The following is a 19807-nucleotide window of genomic DNA, read 5'->3' on the forward strand; positions in this document are numbered from 1 at the left end:
GAACCACCTTCAGCCATTGACCTTCACTTCAGTCTATTCTACCATCACCTCTTTTCCCCTTATCTTGACTAAACAGGCTCAACTACCTTCCTCCTTATCTCCACAATCAATACAGCATCTTTGCTTCAGAATCCTGCCCTAAACACTTTGGCTTGCTGCTTTGAGATCATGACTAACTCTGAAACTAACTGTCCGGAACCAAGTGTTTCTTTACAATGCAGAAATTTTTCTTAATCATACTGCAAACCTAGGACTCAAAGTGAAACAAAAGCTGAACATGCATACTTTCATTAGGTAGAACTCTACCCAATTGCCAACATTCGACCATTTTTGACCCCAGAGCCGTCGTTTCATATGGTTCAACTTAATTTCCTATTAGTTCTTATCTGTTCAGCTATTGCTCTCATACCGTCTCCTGTTAATTGGTAGCAGCTGCCAGCAGCAATGTGTGGTGTCAGCAAATAAAACTGAAGGTATGGAGAGGGAGTGCCCATGCCATCTCTCATCATCTTGACCCCAAATACTTTTTTCACTCAGGAATATTTGCTCTGAGCTCACATCCATCACCAATTTTTTTTCTGCTTGAGGAAGACTAGCCCTGAGCTAACATCTGTGCCCATCTTCCTCTACTTTGTATGTGGGTCGCTGCCACAGCATGGCTTGATGAAGATCTGTGCCCAGGATCCGAACCCACCAACCTGGGCTGCCCAAGGAGAGCATGCGGAACTTTAAACACTCGGCCACGGGAATGGCCCCCCTAAGTAAGTTCTGCTCCCTAAATGCTTACCATCACTTGTTGGATTACCAATACATTTGACTTTTACCCAATTCATTCTGCCACTGTTCAAAACAGATTCCCACCTATTAAAGGGCTTAAAGTACAACCAATTTGTTATACATGCTGTACATCAATAAGGACACCTTTTAGATTCCCATCTATTACAAAAATCCTTTCGTCAGTGTATTCCAAACTAACATCTTCATCCTTTATTACAAATACTTATGGAACCAGAACAATTTTGTCTTCAAGAGGCATCTCAAAATTAGCACCTGACACCAACCAAAAAAAAAAAAAAATACACATTACAATTTTTCAGGCAAGAGCACAACTTTATTTTCACCTCTAATAATAAACCACAATTGACAACAACAAAGGAGACTGTGCAGTTCAACTTTTTATTTTAATAAAATCAGAATATGCACAGCACATGCAGTGCTAGCATCTAAACTAATACAATAAGCAATTACTAAAGCTACAGTGACTTGAGGTTCAATCTTTACATTCAGCAAGTTTAAATCCATTCTTATGTGATTTTTGAAACCTTAATTATTAACTGAAAATATTGCTTGCTGATAAAACTTGCTCAAATGCTATCGCTGAATGTACAAGTCACTGATTATGCCAATACAACAAAGATAACCACATGTTTGAGGATTGCAATGTGCCAGACATTCACTGAAAAAAAAAATACACACAACTAAACAAAACTCACGCAACAAACATCTGAGAATCTGGACACTTCGTATCAGTGTTTTGAAGTGTTTCATTAATATCTTAAGACAAGTGTATCAAAACCTTGGCATGATTTAATTTAAAGTCGCCAATTTTGTTTTTACTAACATCAGAAAGTTATGGCTACACTGCCAATGCCGGGTCTGCTTAATTTGACTTAAGAGTTTAATATGACTTAACATTAAAAGCTCACACTACCCCGAAATATATAATTTCACGCATACGGTGACATTCAACATTCAAGTGCCAGTGTTTTTGTACTGTCTTTTGGTCAAGTTTCTTTAAACTTTCAAAGAATCACTTTTAGGCTTACAAAAATAAATATTTGTCAAAATGTTCAATAAATATTACATAAAACTAGCAGCAAAAAGTATCTAGAAATCTGTCGTGTGCAAATAGTTTTCTTCCCAACTATCATTCCCATGGTCCCAAATAAATTTTAGAATCTAGTCCCATCCCCTTCCTAGACAAGCTGCGTTCAACAATCTCCAAGAGACAAAATAAGATTGGAAGTTTAAGGACACGCACACAAGACATATATATAAAATTCTCTGAATGTGCAATAAAAGAAGTACTTTGTAAAAAGTTATGGGCAAAATGTACAAGGGCCTAAACCTAGACTAATTGAAATAGCACCATAACAAATGACCTCAATACTGTCAAGTGCACCTACTTAATAAAAGTTTTAGAACAAGGCACAATACACTTGAAAATCTATTGCACTTTAGGAAATTTTTGCCATCTTCCTATGCCACTGTAAAAAGATTGAGCGTTTTGATCACCGCATTCTGGCCACAAAATTAGCACAGAATTCAAAGTGGCAGAGGCATTTTAGTGGTGGACAATGCTCATCTTTGGCCAGATTTAGCATAAACAGACTATAAATACAATGGAAACCTATGCAACTAAAACTGACTAAAACTGCACTGTATAGCAGAATTGACACCTTGTGCAGTTATGTACATATTTCCAACCTGTGTGATCTCAAAGATTTCAGTTTGTTACTCTTCTGGAGCCATTTTACAAAGTCTATAGTAAGCCAGTTTAACATCTCAACGCAGCTTGAACAGAGTAATGTGAATCGGCATTTAAAAGAAAGCCTGCTGCATTAATTCTTCCTGTTCATACCCTCTTGACCAAAAAACATCAACACTAGCATGCGTTATTAGACCAAAAATCATCCAGGGCCCCGATGAGGGCTGGTCATTGCTGTGGTCAGCCATTCTACCATTTCAATTTCATTTATGGCAGGCATTTAAAAAGTCTAAGTAGATGAATTCTCCTAAAAACCTATTTCAAGTTATCAGACCTTTAAACTTTCCCTGTAGTATGCCCACATTTGGCTAGCTCATAATTATGATCTGCCTAAACATTGAAAGAGGAATTGCTGTATTTACTTGCATTAACTTTGAAAACAGTGCTTTGAATGTATGCATGTATTCATACATCACCTCATCATGACTGGAATGGCTTGTTTAAAGACTATCAGGTTCTAAATACCTATCCAGGATAGAGTGAGCAAATCAGAACTTTAACTTAATACAGTTTGCCACATTAGAAACTAATTCCATTGATATGCTTCAAGACGTTTGTTGTTTGTTTTCCCCCGATCTGCAAGTATCAAAGAGCCCTAATGCAGGCTACCGCATAAGTTTTTTCCTTATAATATTTATGGATGAATCGATGATTCCTGTTAAGTTGTATCACACCTGTGTGCCAAGGTTTGATTTTAGCCCAAGTTCAGTAAATTTATTTTGTCAAAACAATTGATATCTTGAGCATTACTGAGCCAACAGGACATCAAAATAAAAAGTTGTCTAAAGTTAAAGGCACAGTACATTAACAAACAAATGATCCTCAGTCACAAAATTAGAAATGCAGTTTGGGATGGGGGCCGGCGGGAGGGGAGTTAATCCAAACTACAGCAATGAAGTCTTCAAACCACCTTCCGAACAGGGCTGCTGATTGTTCCTCTCATCTCTTCGTGTGACCTTGAGCTCCCTTAAAAAAAAAATTTCAGTGGAGAATCACAGCTGGTAATGTACTGCGAGTTCTTGAAGCTACACAAGGTATAGTCTGGCTAAGTTACATGTGGTTTCCATATTAGCTTGTTTGGCAGGGTGACCTACTGCAAAGCAGGTTCAGTTACCCCACCAGTCAACCCCCTGGGAGTTATAATTTCCTCCATATCCATCACTGTTGTAAAAGCCTCCATAGCCACCTAACGAGAGATTAAAAAGAGAGAGAGAAATTAATTAAGTCGCCCTTTGGTTAAATACAATCTTTAAGTACTCTGACATAAAATTACAAAAACCAAGCTATACGGTCAAACCTCCCCGATGCATTTACTTATGCTTTGAAAAAAATACCAACTCAAAGCAGAAAACCCTTGCCAAAGATAAGAGGTTAAAAATTAACATTACCTCCACCAAATCCTCTGCTGCTGCCATGGCCACCTCCACCACTGCGGCTGCTGCTTGCGCGGCTGCTGCTGAAGCTGGAACTGCTGGCACCACTACTTTGTCGATAGTCTCTGGCACCAAATCCTCCGCTGAATCTACTGCTGTGAGGATAAAATGCGTGTTGGTTCACATGAAGATAAACAGTTCGCTAAATAACCCAATTCTTATTAATACTTCCCAATGATCAACTTCTCATTTTTCAATACAAACAATTCCCCATCCAGTCCTATTTTCCCTAACAGTGACTTTAAAGGCCTTAGCTGTGAAAGGCTGACACTAACTTAGCATCACCCTTTCTAATAACACCCCTTACCCAAAGGATCTAGGCAGCCTAAAAAAACTCAGCTTGTTAAACTAATACCTGAAAAGTTAACCTTGGACATAGCACCCATCACCCTCATTATATACCATCTGTACCACACCTCTTAGATCGTCCACGACTGCTACCCTTGTAGTGGTGTTCATAAGCCATGTTTTCTAACCAAGATGGCACTTCTTGCTTAGCTTCAACAAGAAGATCCAACAAATCCTTGGTAATATTTATGTTCCTCTCATTAAAGAATGAGGTGGCAAGACCTAGAATAGTTCCAAAAAGTACATAAGGTCTTCTATAAAGCAGCCAAGTATTCTTACTTTCCTATGTAGAATACTAAAAACAAAGATTACAATTTGCTAATTAACCAACTCAAAGTTCTGTGAACAAAACCTTACTTTTCTGTCACTTCTATTGCTAAGCTATATTTTAACTGCATTCCTTGGAAATCGGAGTTCTTATATTTAAGATCCTGAAAAGTTCTTTGCTGCATGCATCACACTGAAAAACAAAAACCACCAGACCAGCAAGTAACCAAACCCTTACCAAGGTTTCCTACACGTCCTGTACGGCCAATGCGATGTACATATTCTTCAATATCACTTGGTAAGTCAAAATTGATAACATGTTTCACATTTGAAATGTCCAGTCCTCTTGCTGCTACCTGGAAAATAACTTTCGTTATACATGGCCCAGTAAAAGCCAAGAGTTGAACATGCTGAACTTAAAAACAAGATTATATTATACATACTGCTGTAGCCACTAGAATTGGGCTTTTTCCTGAGCGGAATTGGTGAAGGGCCTCCTCTCTGTCTCTCTGAGATCGGTCTCCATGGATACTGGTACAAGCATATCCTTCATGGTATAAGAAATCCTCCAGAGAATCTGCACCCTTTTTGGTCTCCACAAACACTAAGGTCAGTGAATCCTTGCCTGAATTCGAAAAATTACAAGGTTTTAAAGTGACTTAGTTCTCTTTGCACTTAGTAAACATGCAAATAGAGGCAATTAAATAGACTTGTTTTAACAGTGTTTTGAACGGGGAGGGAAAGCAATAAAGGTGATCCAAATAATTCTCATTACCTAAGCCACCAGACCAGAGTGATGCTCAAGTTATTTGTCATTTTACCTGTTGCATTTAGAAGGTCAAGCAGAAATGACCGTTTGTCTGACTCTTCCACCCAAACTACTTTCTGTGTGATATTCTCAGAGGTAGAGCCAACTCTTCCTACGGCCAAAAAGATGTATTCATCCAAGAAATCACGAGCAAGCATCTAAACGAAAACAAATTGTTTAATTATCTACTGACATCAACAAATTCCTAAGTGAATTAAATTTGCAGCATCAAACAATACCTGTATTTCCTTAGGGAAAGTAGCACTAAACATCATAGTGTGGCGAACTCCCTTTGGTGGCATAGTATCTTGTTCAACTATTCTACGTATCTGAGGTTCAAACCCCATATCCAACATCCGATCAGCTTCATCTAACACCAAGTATCTGCCGTGAAAAAAATTCAGTTTAGAATTTGAGAAGAAAAGATAGTTTTAGCACAGCTGTTATCTAGTAAGTACAATTACATAGTCATTCAGGTAGTTAAATTCTTCACACCACAGGATTTGACCCTCATAAATGAGACAGTGCATGATTTTTCCACTAGATAAATCAGCCAAGATCACACAGCCAAATCAGCTCTTACTACTTGACTCTGTCCCACAGTCTGTGCATTCTCAGCCTCTACTAAAATGTCACTGATTTTTCAACATTAACATTACAATGAGAAAACTTTTTGTAAAAGTTAGGAGACTAAAATAAATCACTTCTCAATCTTAAAATTTAAACAATGCTAGTAAGTACCATAAAACTAATGGCTACTAATTTAAAAACTTGATGTTGCATTTCAAACACTTAAAAATGAACATACTTGCAGAAGTCTAATCCAATCTTTCCCCTCTCCATCATATCCACTAGACGTCCTGGAGTGGCTACTAGCAGGTGGCATCCACGTTCTAAGTCTCGAATTTGCTGACCGATATCAGCACCACCATAAACCACGCAAGGACGAACTCTAGATCGGTACGAAAACTATAAGCAGAGAAGCTGTATCAACTTCAAGGCGAAGATTTTCACAAGGTCATAAAATATTTCATTAGAATCAAAAAGACAATCATCACTAAAATGCATACTTACTTTCCTGGCTTCCTCATAGATCTGTACTGCCAGTTCTCTAGTTGGTGCTAATACCAAGGAGATTGGGTATTGTTTGCGGCGCCCATACCTTCCATTTTCCTAAGAAATAATTTATAAGTTAAACTCTTAACATTGCTTTTCAAAGGTTCATTACAACATAATTCCCTCCTGTAATTTACAGATTATACTTGAAAACTTTTTCATTAAATAGACTGAAGTCTTACTGTCATTCAGACAGCTCTCTCAACTACCTACAAAGCTCTACAATAATTTCCCACTTTTTAAAGAAATATTTACCTTCATGGCCCTCAAAGCCTCGCCTGGACCATCTGAATAAATCTGACTCAAGATGGGCAAGAGAAATGCTGCCGTTTTTCCAGACCCTGTTTTAAGAGAAAGCATATTTACTCAACCACAGAAAAATCTACTTAGGCCCAGTCCATTTATCTTTGTAAATAAAGCTCTAATGGAATATAGCCATATCCAATAATACTGTCTATGGCTGCCTTCACACTACAATAGCAGAGCTGAGGAGTTGCAAGAGACCACGTGGCCCACAAACACCAAAAATGTTTACTTTGTTCCTTTACAAAAAAAGGTATACCAAACTCTGATCAGTAACAACACAGTATTCATTTGTTTGCATTTTGTTTTTATAAAAAGAGCAGGAATTGTGCCTCAAAAGTTTTGTCAGTTTCAACGTCTAACACTTCCTTATAGGTTCTGTATATACTGATAGTGTATAAAGGATGACACTCTCACTCTTCCATAGGGAAGAAAAGGTACCAAATGATTCACATGCTATGTATTTACAATGGAGGTAATTCTGCCATCCTCGTTCCCCCTGGTCAACCTCAGATATAGTGAAGCTTGTACTCAATTCAGAGGCTATAACTACACCCATTTCTGAAAGATGGGAGGTGCTACTTTACGCAGGAGGCACCTTTCCCTTGACTACATTCCTTTGGATCACAGGCTATTCCCTAATCTCATCCTTCTTACACCAGATACAAGGATATTATGGCACCAACATTCCCAACCCTGCAATCACAATCATCTAGCCCTGGTGCAGCGGTATCAGCTTAATGGCTTTCTATAGGCTACTCCAAGATGCCCTAAGGAAACACCAGAAGTAGCACAGGATCCAAAGGTCTACGACAAAGAGACAGCACCCAGCTACTCCTTCCCTCTATCAAAGTATACCAGTCAGGCCGCATACAGGACTCAAGCTTCCCCGTGACACTTACACAAGTTTTATGAGAACAAGCCCAGTTAAGGTGTTCTTGACAATTTTTTACTTTTATCAAGCGAGCTTACCTGTTTGGGCACAAGCCATCAAGTCTCTTTTCTCTTTGATAATAGGAATAGCATGCTTTTGCACTGGAGTTGGGCGAGTATAACGAGTAAGCTCAATGTTTCCCATAATAATTTCTCCCATCTCAACATCACTGAACTGTCAAGAAATTCAAGTGTTAAATAGTTAGAAATGCTATCTGGAGCCATTTTTGTTTAATACTAACACAATAACAGAAAAAAACAACTAAGAGCCAATTTGTACTTTAGTTTACAGTTGCTTTAAGTAAAAATTGTGTTGTATTTTGAGAAAAACCAACCCCCTAGGCGTAATCTGCATGAAAGAAGTTTTAGGTTCCTCCTATGTTTAACCCATTTTCTATTTTGAATTATTAATAATGAGGACACTGAACTCAATCTCTCCTTTCCCACAAATCAATGAGGTGGGTTTTTAAAGTAACTTTAAACAATTGTTAAAATAGAGTAGGCATGGTCTATATGTACCTTTAGGAATCCCACCTTGTATTCACATGCTGTGTAAACATCTTCACTTTCCCTATGTCTTAAAAGATCAAGCAAAAATGCTTACACTTTCAATGTGGGGAGGACAGTTGTTGCCTGTTGCCTCAACTGGAATGTCATCATACTTCTCAAAGTTAATCCCAGTGTTGCCTCCAGAAAAGAGCTCCCTAAAATCAGAAGATTGTTACGTTTACTTCTTATACTAGCTAATAAGGCTTCATCACAATTAACAAACATTTGAAAAACTTACTGTTCCAAGCGTTCACTTGGTGGGAGTGGTTTTGACCAATCATCTTCATCTGATTTGTCACACCAGCGACTATTTCCACCACGTTCATATTTGCCAAAGCCACTTCTGTCACCACGGCTGCCAATGCCGTCATAGTCACTCCGTCCACGATCATCAAACCTGCACAGCACACCCAATTAATCAGAATCCTATCATTTAACCATTATCAGATTCCTACCACTACTCTAAAAACTGTACCTGGAGAGAAGTTGAATTATTCATTATGGCTAACTTCGAGGATGTCAACAGTCCAGTTCTGGCTTTCTCTTACTTGACAAATAAGGCCCTCTAATTAACCAGATGGTATATATCATTTATATAACTTTATTTCCTAAAACAGCATCCTTTATTTCTATACAATTATACAGCCTACACAGGCCTCATACATGCCAAAAGAATCAAGTCTAATACATCTGAAATCAGCAGATAACTTACACCCTGTATTTAAAGTTTTCATCCAAATATATTTAGTGGTAGGGAAAAGGAGAAAATAGCACACCAAATATCAATTGTCCCAGTTATACTAGGGTATCATTTAAAGGACAATTCACCTGTGTGACAGACTTTGGATAAAAGGTAGAAAATAATCCTTACCTGAATTAAGATGTTTTTAGAGTTTTAGGCCTGTTTGCGAAAAATCAGGACACACAGGACTAACCACAGCTATTAGGCGCATGAGGTCAGTTCACCACACTTGTGTAATCAAAAATATAAGGCGTTTAAAAATTGTCATATAGAATACCCAGAAAAATCTCAACCAAATTAGGCCATTCACTAGATAAACTACTCTTTTAAATAGAATATATAAATCTAGAGAAATATAAAAATAATCGATTTCATTAAGCCAAAAGGGACATTCTTATCCTCATCTAATTTCCATAACAAGTTCAATTTAGTAAAGACCTCTTACAGCTAAGAAAATGATTAAACAGACATAATGCTTAACACTGAAATAGGCAGTCCATTAAGGGAAAAAAATTACCAAGTTTAATGATCAGAGCACAAGGATGAGGACTTAACAAATTAAAGACCGTTCATAAATTGCTATATTGTACACACACCTAAGAGGATAAGAAATCACTTACCTTCCCCTTGATCCACTTCCACGATCACTGAAGAAACTAGACTTCCCTCTTGAATCACTACGAGATCCAAAACTGCTGTATGCATCCTTATCCTTACTAGAACTCCAACCTGAACTGTCTTTATCGTAGAATCCTTCAATAAAAAAAGCACAAACCCATTTTATTGTATTAGAAATTGACAATATCTTAACATCACTCCTGCGTTTCTGAATTTGAAGCCCTCCACTCACTTTTATCTTCTCTCTATGGACTGGAGGGGTAATGGAAGTATTTCCATCATGGCACTATTAGAGAATGTTTAGAGCTAGTTTATATCAGTACACAAGGTATTTTTATACCTTTAATTCTCTCCACTAAAACCAAGCAATCTGACAGTCTAACAATATTCTGAATGAATACCACTTCTAAAAGGTCAATAACTTTGCCCATAACACAATAATTATGGTTGTTGTTATATGACCCTCATCATAGTTTTATTTCCATTCTTTTTTAGGTGTGAATGAGTTCACTAGGAAACAGTTATCATCATTTCAATATTTCTTAGAGGCGATATTCATTTAAAACATTAAGAGTGACAAATTACTTGCTTTAATACAGTATTTTTCAGTTTCAACAGCAAAAAGGGTAAGAACAGTGGTGCTCTGTTCACATGAAATACGTACTGTCAGATGAGATCAGGAATATCTAGAAAAAAAGGAAAATCCTCATCCCTATGCACTCTTAGTGTGGATAGGTTCCTACCCATAAACATTCAGCAAAAGAGGATGACCAAGATGTAAATTAGCCCATCAGGTAGAGGGTTTAACTAGCTTGAAGGACACTTTATTAGACAGACAGAAATGTTGGAGTTAATTTAAGTTACTCCCCTTCTGTCTTATGCCTCTAAATATTAGCCAGCCAGGTGATCAACAGCCTTAGCTGGCAATAAAGAGCTGAGTAAGATTTCTAAGACGTCTTTCAGCTCTAAAACCTCTGATCCATACTGCCTCTCCCTGTGATTCCTGTCCCTGCAACAAAAGGAAAAAGCACTAAATATACATGGGGGTCAATTCCAGCTAGTACATTCTAAGGAATCATGAGAACACTCATGGTGATAAAGACAAACTGCAGTAACTGAAAAGAATGATATAGTAACTAAGTGAGCTGATAGAAACAATGCAGATTTTATATCCACGTACTGCCAGTGACAGTGAAGCTAATTTAACAGAGAGGAATGACAGCAAACCATGTGCTCCTGCGGACTCTCTCCTTCGCCACACTTCCAATTCTGCTGCCTTCATGCCAGCATCTTCCCTCTTCTTGACCTTTAAATAGTATTCCTGACCTTCCCTTTTCCTCCAAATCCCAGATCACCTATTTTATGGAATATTCAGCTCCCAAACAGTTGTCTCATAATTTGAAACATCTACTAGTTTTCTATCACTACATTACAAACTAAAAGGGAAAAGACCAAAAAAAAAAAAAAAAGAAAAAAGTGATACATTTTAAACAAAACCTTTCAAATGAGGCAGTTAAGGCAGGGAGATGAAAGCAGAGAATCACTCCCAACTTACTGGGAGTGTGCTCAATGCTGTAACCTGTTAACTACCCTGCAATAACCCTATCTTTGTTTTGGCAGCTCTGCAGGACAGAAATAACGGGGCTGTTATCACCATGCAGTCTGGCTTACATAGTAGGGCGCCCACTCACCTTTTTCAAATTGAAATCATGCTGTGAATGACTACAAACACAGAGTAAGTACAAGGATAGTGAAGTTGTACAAAAGCACGTCCCTGGTCCCAGCACAGTCTGACAGAAGAAATGCAGAATTCTAAACTGGGTGACATCAGATGAGTTTTTCTAAAGGGATTAAATCCTAATACTTAAACCAGTTCTGACAGAAGCAGAGGAGAGCAAAATGTTTACAGACTCCCCAAGGTGCATTTTCCCTAGGCTCCAACTTTTAAACACAACAAGAATTAGGCCTACAAATTGCTCAAAGGACTTACCTTTAGTAGCTTCTCTGTTCCTTAAGTGAGGAGGAATATAACGCCCTTCTAAAAGAAATAATATAAAAGTAAATGCCAAAAACCTTCAAGTTAAAATTTCTTACCAAAATTTGTGCTATTAAAAAAAATGGTCCTGGAAAAAAAGATTTTTTAATCTCTAGCCTTCCAGTTTGACTACTTACTTAGAAACTGAAAGGGGGGAAAACACTTTTCTTTTAAATGGGTCACTGCTTTATAAGAGAACCTGAAAAGGGGGGGAGGACAAGTTTGGCAAACAAAAATTTAACTTGGAACCTAACAGCTGATAATCCACAAATACATACGTTTAACTTGCCACTAGTGGTTAATTTAACACAATTTTTTTAAAGGCCTGTTACGATTCCAGAGAACGAACGGTCATAAACAAAACAGTTACAACATGAGTATAACTATAAAAACCTAAAAGACTACTATGTAATAAATCATGCAATTGGCCACTAAGAGGCTTTTTTGTTTCTTTAAGTTCCAAAACATACAACATCTATGGAAAAGCTGCAGAGAGGAAATGATTTTAAGGAACTGGAGTTTTAACTAGGGGCTTGCTGACTTTAAGGAGACTCAACTGTTGTTGTGTATGCAGGCAAGAATATAGCCTAGACAATGGAGGAGAAGCAAAAGCAACTAATGTATATCCACCAGTTAAAGCGAAGTCCACTTGCTTTTAACTTTTCTTTCTCACTTCTGGGGTGAATTAAATACGAAAGATTCTTATAGGATGATCAATTCTTAAAAGATTCTTAGCATGGCAAATATGATGAAATTTAACACAGAAACCAAGTAACTTTGTGCCCAGTGAGACCCTTCTTCCCGAACAATGAGGACACGTGCTTTGCTAAGTAACACACAGTGGTTGAAGAAACAACGCTTTCAGACCCTACAGCCCATACCCATTTCTTTTCAACTGTTAATAGGTAGGAAGAGACCCGAGCTGAGGCAGGTCTATTGCCAAATAATAAACCATCAAGATCCCCCACACCTTAAAACTAAGCTCTAATGAGTCTCAAAAAAAACCTCTGAAAAAAGTTAAAATGAAATAAAACTTTTCTATCTACCTTCTTTTCAAAACAATGATACGATTCAGCACTTAAAATCCTAACCAGCCCCCAAGATTCAGTATAGCCTTGTTTCCCATGTTCTTCCCAGGAAAAGGCAGCTGTAAGCTGATGAAAGTGAATGTTCCTTTTACTGAGCTTAATTCTGAAAGATTCACTCTAACAGGGATACACACATCCCCAGCACCTCCAAACGGGGCTCAGGATTCATAATGGACATAATCAAACTCTTCTAAAATATAGTTTGTGTGTGACATAAGGTTCTTTTTAGTGACTGTTTTTACTCAAGAAAACTAGCCCCTTTTATTACCAAAAAGTCACAACACTTTAGAGTGGTCACTAAGTACTACATAACACTGCCTACATAATTCTTCACACAGTAAAAATTAAAGGGGAAATTCTTAAACTTTAAGTCCAACAAAATATTGATATTAAAGCTCTAATATGCAACAAATCCATAAAATGTTTTACTTACTGCTGGCTGTACTTCCTCCACTCTGATTATCTGAAGAGTTCAGGTCTAGGCCAGCAAACTAGAAGAGAATTAAACGGTTAGCAGCCTGTGTGCTGAGATATCACGCTGAAAGAAAACTAGGCCTGCCGCTAGCCTTCACTAGCACTAGCTGGCTGCCCTGGCCTCGCGGGGCTGATGTGAAACTCTTAATGAGAATGTGACTAAGAATGTGCATTGAAGACTATGAAGTTCTAAGCAAATGCAAAATAGCCCTACTGTATATACTGCAGAAGGCAGTAGACCAAGATGCTGGTGCTAGCCAGTGGAAACCAAGTCCAAATTTAAGTGGCTCATTGAAAATGAATTTTCCCTGCAACATTTTCCATAGTAAAAGCTCAAGAAATTAAATTATCTTATAATGTCAAATGATTCATTCTAGCTCCAACCATATTTGACAAATGTTTCCAATACCACCAACTTTCTACTTGCAATCATTTTAAACCTACAAAGCACACCTGAAAAGATGTCAAAACAAAATTTTAATTGACCATTTCTTAGTTCTTTTACCCCTAAATATTGTACAAGTATTTTTAATTAGGGTAGCACTAACAACAATATATCTACCATTTACTAAGCACTATCAAGCACAACCTGTGAAGTAGGTACTTATTTTCTCTCCCGTTTTCAGGATCGAGGTAATTTCAAGAGACTTTGGACACGAATGGCATTCAATGCTCTTAAGGAGTAGGGCATTTTACTGCCTTTCACCTCTATTTCTACATATCCCCTTACACCGGTAGCTCAAAGCCTCAACATTCTACAAAAAGGCGTATCTTCGCCGAATTCTGTAACGACTAACAAGAAACTACCTACAAGCAATAAGAGGGAAAAAACCACACGAGCCCAAACAAATATTTTAAAAGCCACAAAAGCCAAAGTCTCACAGTACTGTTGCTACCTGTCTGCAAAGGTGATATGCTATACCCTAACATAAGTTGTCTGTTAAAAGACGATGCCGTCAAATTGCAAGCGTCATCAATGGAGTCACTGAAAAGTGGAAGATACAAAATCTTAAAAAAAAAAAAAGAAAGAAAATGAGTACGTTAAGACTTTTAAGCACCCCGTTTCCAGAATTTCTATTAGCAAAAAGGCTGCCATGCTTTCTCTCTGCACTAGTTATCCCAATAGACCGATACTTTAAAGCACAATACGAACAAAAACTTCCTGCACTTGTTACTAGTTTTACGCTACTGTAAACTATTAGGATTACGTTGTCTCGATTTTCTCAGTGGTGTGAATTTGCTTCCTGCTTAATTCTAACGACTCCACATTTTTTTCCGAATTACATCGACTACACATTTCAAGGTTCATTCCAGCCTAGAATCTTAAAAACGGCACCATCTATATGAAAAATGTTAAAACTGGGGACAGTCTGTGCTCTTAATATCAGATTTTCTATGTGACCCATTCAAAATATGACGTGTCAGCAATTTGGAGGATTTAATGTAACCGATTCATTAGTGGGAAAAAACGCTTCCAAAGAAACAGATGGTTAAACGCCTAAAAATACATTACACGACCACATTAAAATCTACTCTCACTTAATCTGTGTCACTAGACTTCATTTCAGGATTATTCTGGAGTTCCTGGTACGGAGAAGTTTACTTAAAGGTTCCAAACATCCATTGAAGAGCTTATCTGAGGCGTGGTGTCACTGTTGCAAAAGGTCGCAGACTTCCTGCCACCCAGAGGCCCTCATCTCTCAGTTCTCACGTCCTCCTCTCCTCTCCCCCCAAACCCTTAGAAGAGGGAATTTCGGATAAGACGACAGATCCGGAAGCCTCTTCAAAATGCTACGCTACAGGCAGCAACAAGTCAACAGCAAAACTGTTTATTTTCACCCAAGCCACATTCCACGTATTTCTCTGGCCGGTTTCTAGCTCAAACGTCACTAACACAAGGACACACATACAATCCGTGGTACCTCCCCAAACAACGCTTGGCCATCGGCTAAATAGCCACACAATTAGGGCAAGTAAGGAGAAAAGGCCCGCTCCGGGTCCCTAACCTCCTCCCCCCCCCCCCCACGTCTCCCCGCCGCGTCCAACTCTCTTCTCTGGAGCCCAACGCCACCGCGCACGCAGCGGCCCATTACTCCCTCCCCTCCCCCGCACTCCTCCCCGAATCTCCTGCGTCACAAAACTTTCCACTCCGGAAACGCGGCCTCGCTGGCCACCGGGCCGGGGCTGCGGAAACCGGGCCGGAGCGAAAAGGCCTGCGGAAGGAAGGCCGGGAGGAACACGATGCCCAATCCATCCTCCCTCCTAGGCCCTCGCCGGCCCGGGCCCCCTGGTCCGGCCTCTCCCGCTAGCGGACCGCTGCGCCGCGCAGCCACCCAGCGCCACACAAAGGAGGCCGCCGCCATTACCCCGAGCGAAGGCCACCCCCTGCGCCGCCCCCCTCCCACATTCCAGGGTCGTGTTCCACCACCCGCTCGCACGCGCGCGCACACGACCACGCCGCCGGGGCTCCCGGACGGGCACCCGGGCCGCGCGCGCATCGAGGGCCAAAGCCCTCGAGACCGAGTCCCCATTCGCGCACCGCCGCGCCGCGTTCCCCCCACCCCCCACCCGTGGGTCACCATCAGTCAGGCTCGCGCGTGCGCGTCTCCGCGAGAGCGCGCGCACCCCCTCCCCCGCCGCCCGCCCGCGCACGCACACACAAAAGCCGCCATTGTGCTCGGCCCGGGGACAATACCGCGGGCCAAGCCGGGGCCCCGGGCAGAGCGACAGCCACAACCAGCACTTCTGCCACCTCCCCGTCCCTCCATAGCCCCGGGGCGTCGCCCCTCCCCAGCACGAGGTACCCAGGAAATGGAAACTAAGGGTGCTCGTTAGCGCTGCGCCATAAACCAGGTTAGGACAGGGAAGGGATTCATGCAGGAGCCACCTCAGGAAGCTCCTTGCCGCTCACCTGCTGGTCCAGCCCGAGCGCATTTTCCACCGCCACATGACTCATCCCTGAAGAGTACCGAGAACTCGGAGTCTTCCGCTGCTGAGCGAGTGTGCTGGGTTCACCGCGAAGGCCCTCTCACGGGAGAACTGCGGCTCTGGAGCGCTCGGCGCGGCCACGGGTCTAATATACCCACTCGAAAGACTGCTACGTCAGCACGTAAAACGTGCGCCCGCCCTCTCACACCCGCACTCCTCCCGCCGCTGCGACTTCTGCCTAGCTACTGCGCGCTCGTTTAGCCCTAACCTCGCGGGATTTCCCAGGCAGTCCCGTCCCTGGCTCATGGTCTCGCCTCGGAGTTCAGAGCACCAAACGCTGTCCTAGTTTGCTTGCGCTTCACTTCCCTTGTTCTCTGCTGTTCCCTAGCCTGTCTTGGAGTTCTCGAGATCTCGCGAGAACTCGTCGTTCCCCGCTTTCCCCCCAGCCAGGAGGCCTTAAAATTTAATCTGGGCCTCCTTCCCCTTTCTTCCCCTATACCCCTAGTTTTCGCTGCTCCTTCCTTTCGAGCGCGCGCTCTCTCTCTTCTTTTTTCTCAGCCGCCGGGGAGATGTCGTGAGATTTCTTTGAACTAATCAGCCCTCGCTCTTCCGCGGGCTGCCTCTTCGAAATCGGAGTTAGGCCAAAAGGAGCCCCAAACCGAGAGGACCGCGAGTCACGTGACCGCAGGTGTCGACCGCGGTGGCCATTTTGTGGAGCAGGAAACTGTGGCTTGAACAGAGTGTTCGGAAGTGGGGGGAGGATGGGGGAGAGGGGGAAGAGGAGGAGGAAGGAGGGCGGGCGGGTGACCGGGGTGGGGAGAGGGGGGAAGTGGACGCGAGCTGGCTGTGGGACGCTTTACAGCGCGGTTGCCTAGGCAGTGGGGCCGCCGCCTGGGAACGCAAGAGCCCCTCTTGTCCCACCCCCCCCCACGTGAGCGCGCTCCTGCTCGCGCGCCCCCGTCCCCGCGGTGAGGAAACAATGAGACAATCACGCGCAGAACTTGAGCCGGCGGTTGCGCACCCTCCCGGGACCCGGCCTTCTGCCGCAACTACGCCTGCATTAGGTCCCTAGTTTCCCCACACTGAGCGCCCAGTGGTCTCCACGCGGTGCTGCCTCCCCCAAAGCTAGGGGACCCTGGCTCTTCTAGGGAGTCGGGGGTGTTTGTGGCTGGGCGCAATCTTGGGCTGCCGAAGGAAGTGCTATGACATTACTGGCCTGGGGTCGGGGTGACCCTCAGGCCACTGCGGTGGATGGGGAATAGGAGGAAATGAATTTCTGCCATCGGAGGAGCCCTTCTCGTGGCCCCCTCTTAAGCAAGCCACCTCTATTCCCAGCTTCAGTGCCACAGGCCCTTAAATAGAAGACAATGTGTTGATTAGCGGAGCCGTGGCTCTAAGCGAGCGGCCGCACTCACTTGGTTCTAATAAACACTTTTCCCCCTCTCTTCTGACCCTCAGCCTGACAGCGTTAAATAATACGCAGGGTTTTCCACCGTCCCCCAAAGGATCTTCTGCCAAAATTGAAATAGCTCGTTCTCATCACATAATTTACCACGTAATTGCTCTCCCTTCCCGATTTTTAAAATCGAAACTGAAATTCTAACGAGATAGGGAGATAATATAACACTTGTGTCCTGGGGCAAGTTGCTTAACTGCTTTAGGTTTCAATTTCCTTATCTATAAAAGGAGTCGGCGGGACTACATAATCCTGTAAAAGACCCAATTCCTTTTCATAACAACTATTTAGTAACGCCCCCGTTTAACCATAACGAAATCACAAATCGCAGATCGTATAACCTAAACCTAACAACGCACAATTTCACAGAACATGACCTAACGAATAAAAGCAAAATGGTTATAATAAAACAATGCATTTTAATGTGCATGCTCCCGTACAACGACACTGATGATAGATACCTGCCCGGCACAGTCACAAATGCAAACGGAAAAAGTATGTTTTCACAATTCAAGTACCGTGAGCATCCTTGCCACTGGTGACCGTATTTTCCAAAATGGTGAACTCTTGGTAATGTTTGAAACAAAACAGTACCATCTTCCTGCAATTGATAAAATAGTTACATTCCTAGAGAATTCAGTGTATATCGAAACTGGGCAAAAATACTTTTGTTTATATGGAAAATACTGTTAGTTCTAGGCTTATATCATGATGAACTAGTTTTTCACTTATGTGAGTGTCCAGCAGATCAATCCTCCGCTGTAGGGGACTGAACCTTGCCAGTCACTGAGAGGGACAACCAAAAACACAGATTTCCACAATGCCGCCCTGAGAATCATTAAGCTTAAGGATCATCAGGGTCCCTTTGAGCCCTGAGATGCCTGGATTCTCATCGGTGACGTGTGCTTTTGCTTCAGTTTCCTTTTCGTATCAACCACAGTAAACAAATTCAAAAGCTGTGCGTTCTGACAGTTCTAACTGCGTATAGCAACAATGGATGTACTGACTACCCTCATTCTGGGCTTTATTTTACTTCAGAGTAGAGCGGTGTACAAGGTACCGCCATGGGAGTACCTAAAAGAATTAAAATATACAGCAGTTTCCTATTTTCAATTAACCCCTGCTCTTAGGCACACTCAGTTCAAACCACCAGGGTGTTTCGTTAATATGTTATAATTGGAATATCAAATTGAAAGGAAGCAGGGAAACATACAAAGCTTTGTCTTCAAACACATTCACTCTGAAAAAGAATGTTGTGCGTACTTGAGGTAGCTAAATGAGCCAACTTTCACAGCATTCCAAAAGACTTTTCCATTAAGCAGTCATTTACATATCTTCTCCACATGGCAGTCATTTGCAAATTTTATTTGAAGTGACCTAAAAAGGGTTAGGAAAAGCTGAAATCAGGGGAACTTTTTTTGCATGCTCACTTTCTTACATTCCCAGGCATTGTTAAGTTGATCGCCCATGTTGAAGCAAATTCGCTGTTTGCACGACCGCCCACCCCCACCCCGCCTGGTCCCCACGCCATCCCCATCCCCGGAGGCACCTAAGCCGAGAAGAGCCTAGGAACTGCAGACCCTTGAACTGGCAGTTCAGATCCTTGCGCTACTGCTACAAGCTGTGTGACTGGGGGCAACTTACTTGGCTTCTCAGTGCCTCAGGTTCCTTGTCTGTAAAGTTAGAATAAAAATGGATTCTCCCGGGCTGGCCCGGTGGCGTAGTGGTTCTGTTTGCGCGCGCTCTGATTTGGTGGCCCGGGATTCGCAGGCCCGACCCCCGGGAGCGGACTTAGCACCGCTCCTCAAGCCACGCCGTGGAGGAAGATTGGCGCAGATGTTAGCTCAGCGACAATCTTCCTCACACACACTCACACACAAAAAATAGTTTCTGCCTCAAAAGGTGATTGGGATTCAAGGGCTCGTGGCATGAAAGTGCTTTGCAAGGAGTAAGATCTTAGCACACGGTGGATACATGTACATAGCCGCGTGTCTGTTTCCCCATTGTCTTGGCTCACCCGGCAGAATGCGTTGCTGTGGCGCTGGGCTCCCAGAGCACACTCACTGTTCAAGTCTCCACTCTAACGCTCACCGTGCTGTACGGCAGCTATGTGTGAGCCCACAGAGCAGAGGGAACTTGTCACACCCCAGGACTGCACAAG

The 19807-nt window shown here is 42.0% G+C and overlaps 1 protein-coding gene across 2 annotated transcripts; it reads right to left on the minus strand.

Annotated features, from left to right (window-relative positions):
* Positions 1 to 1089: 1089 nt before the first annotated feature.
* Positions 1090 to 16455, minus strand: DDX3X (DEAD-box helicase 3 X-linked). Of its 2 annotated transcripts, none has more exons than XM_044763332.2 (17): positions 16174 to 16455; positions 13222 to 13279; positions 11656 to 11703; positions 9668 to 9800; positions 8544 to 8702; positions 8361 to 8460; positions 7796 to 7931; positions 6776 to 6861; positions 6479 to 6577; positions 6213 to 6373; positions 5644 to 5788; positions 5418 to 5562; positions 5040 to 5221; positions 4835 to 4952; positions 4398 to 4551; positions 3937 to 4073; positions 1090 to 3734 (listed from the first exon to the last, which is right to left on the minus strand). In XM_044763332.2, exons 1-17 carry the CDS (start codon positions 16216 to 16218, stop codon positions 3655 to 3657), a joined length of 1986 nt encoding a protein of 661 aa, XP_044619267.1. In that variant the 5' UTR covers positions 16219 to 16455; the 3' UTR covers positions 1090 to 3654. The 2 variants fall into 2 exon arrangements, with proteins under 2 accessions (XP_044619267.1, XP_044619266.1); XM_044763331.2 differs by having other exon boundaries at positions 3937 to 4076; positions 16174 to 16369.
* Between the last annotated feature and the right edge of the window lie 3352 nt (positions 16456 to 19807).

This window comes from Equus asinus, chromosome X (genome assembly GCF_041296235.1).
Source record: "Equus asinus isolate D_3611 breed Donkey chromosome X, EquAss-T2T_v2, whole genome shotgun sequence".
NCBI classification, from domain to species: domain Eukaryota; kingdom Metazoa; phylum Chordata; class Mammalia; order Perissodactyla; family Equidae; genus Equus; species Equus asinus.

Excerpts from the sequence above, each read along its gene's own strand:
- DDX3X (XM_044763331.2), bottom strand. The coding sequence starts at position 16,218 with ATGAGTCATGTGGCGGTGGAAAATGCGCTCGGGCTGGACCAGCAG. Across the intron at positions 6,374-6,478 it reads TCTATGAGGAAGCCAGGAAA|TTTTCGTACCGATCTAGAGT; the intron begins GTAAGTATGCAT and ends CTCTGCTTATAG. Across the intron at positions 5,789-6,212 it reads ATTGGATTAGACTTCTGCAA|ATACTTGGTGTTAGATGAAG; the intron begins GTATGTTCATTT and ends TTTTCACGGCAG.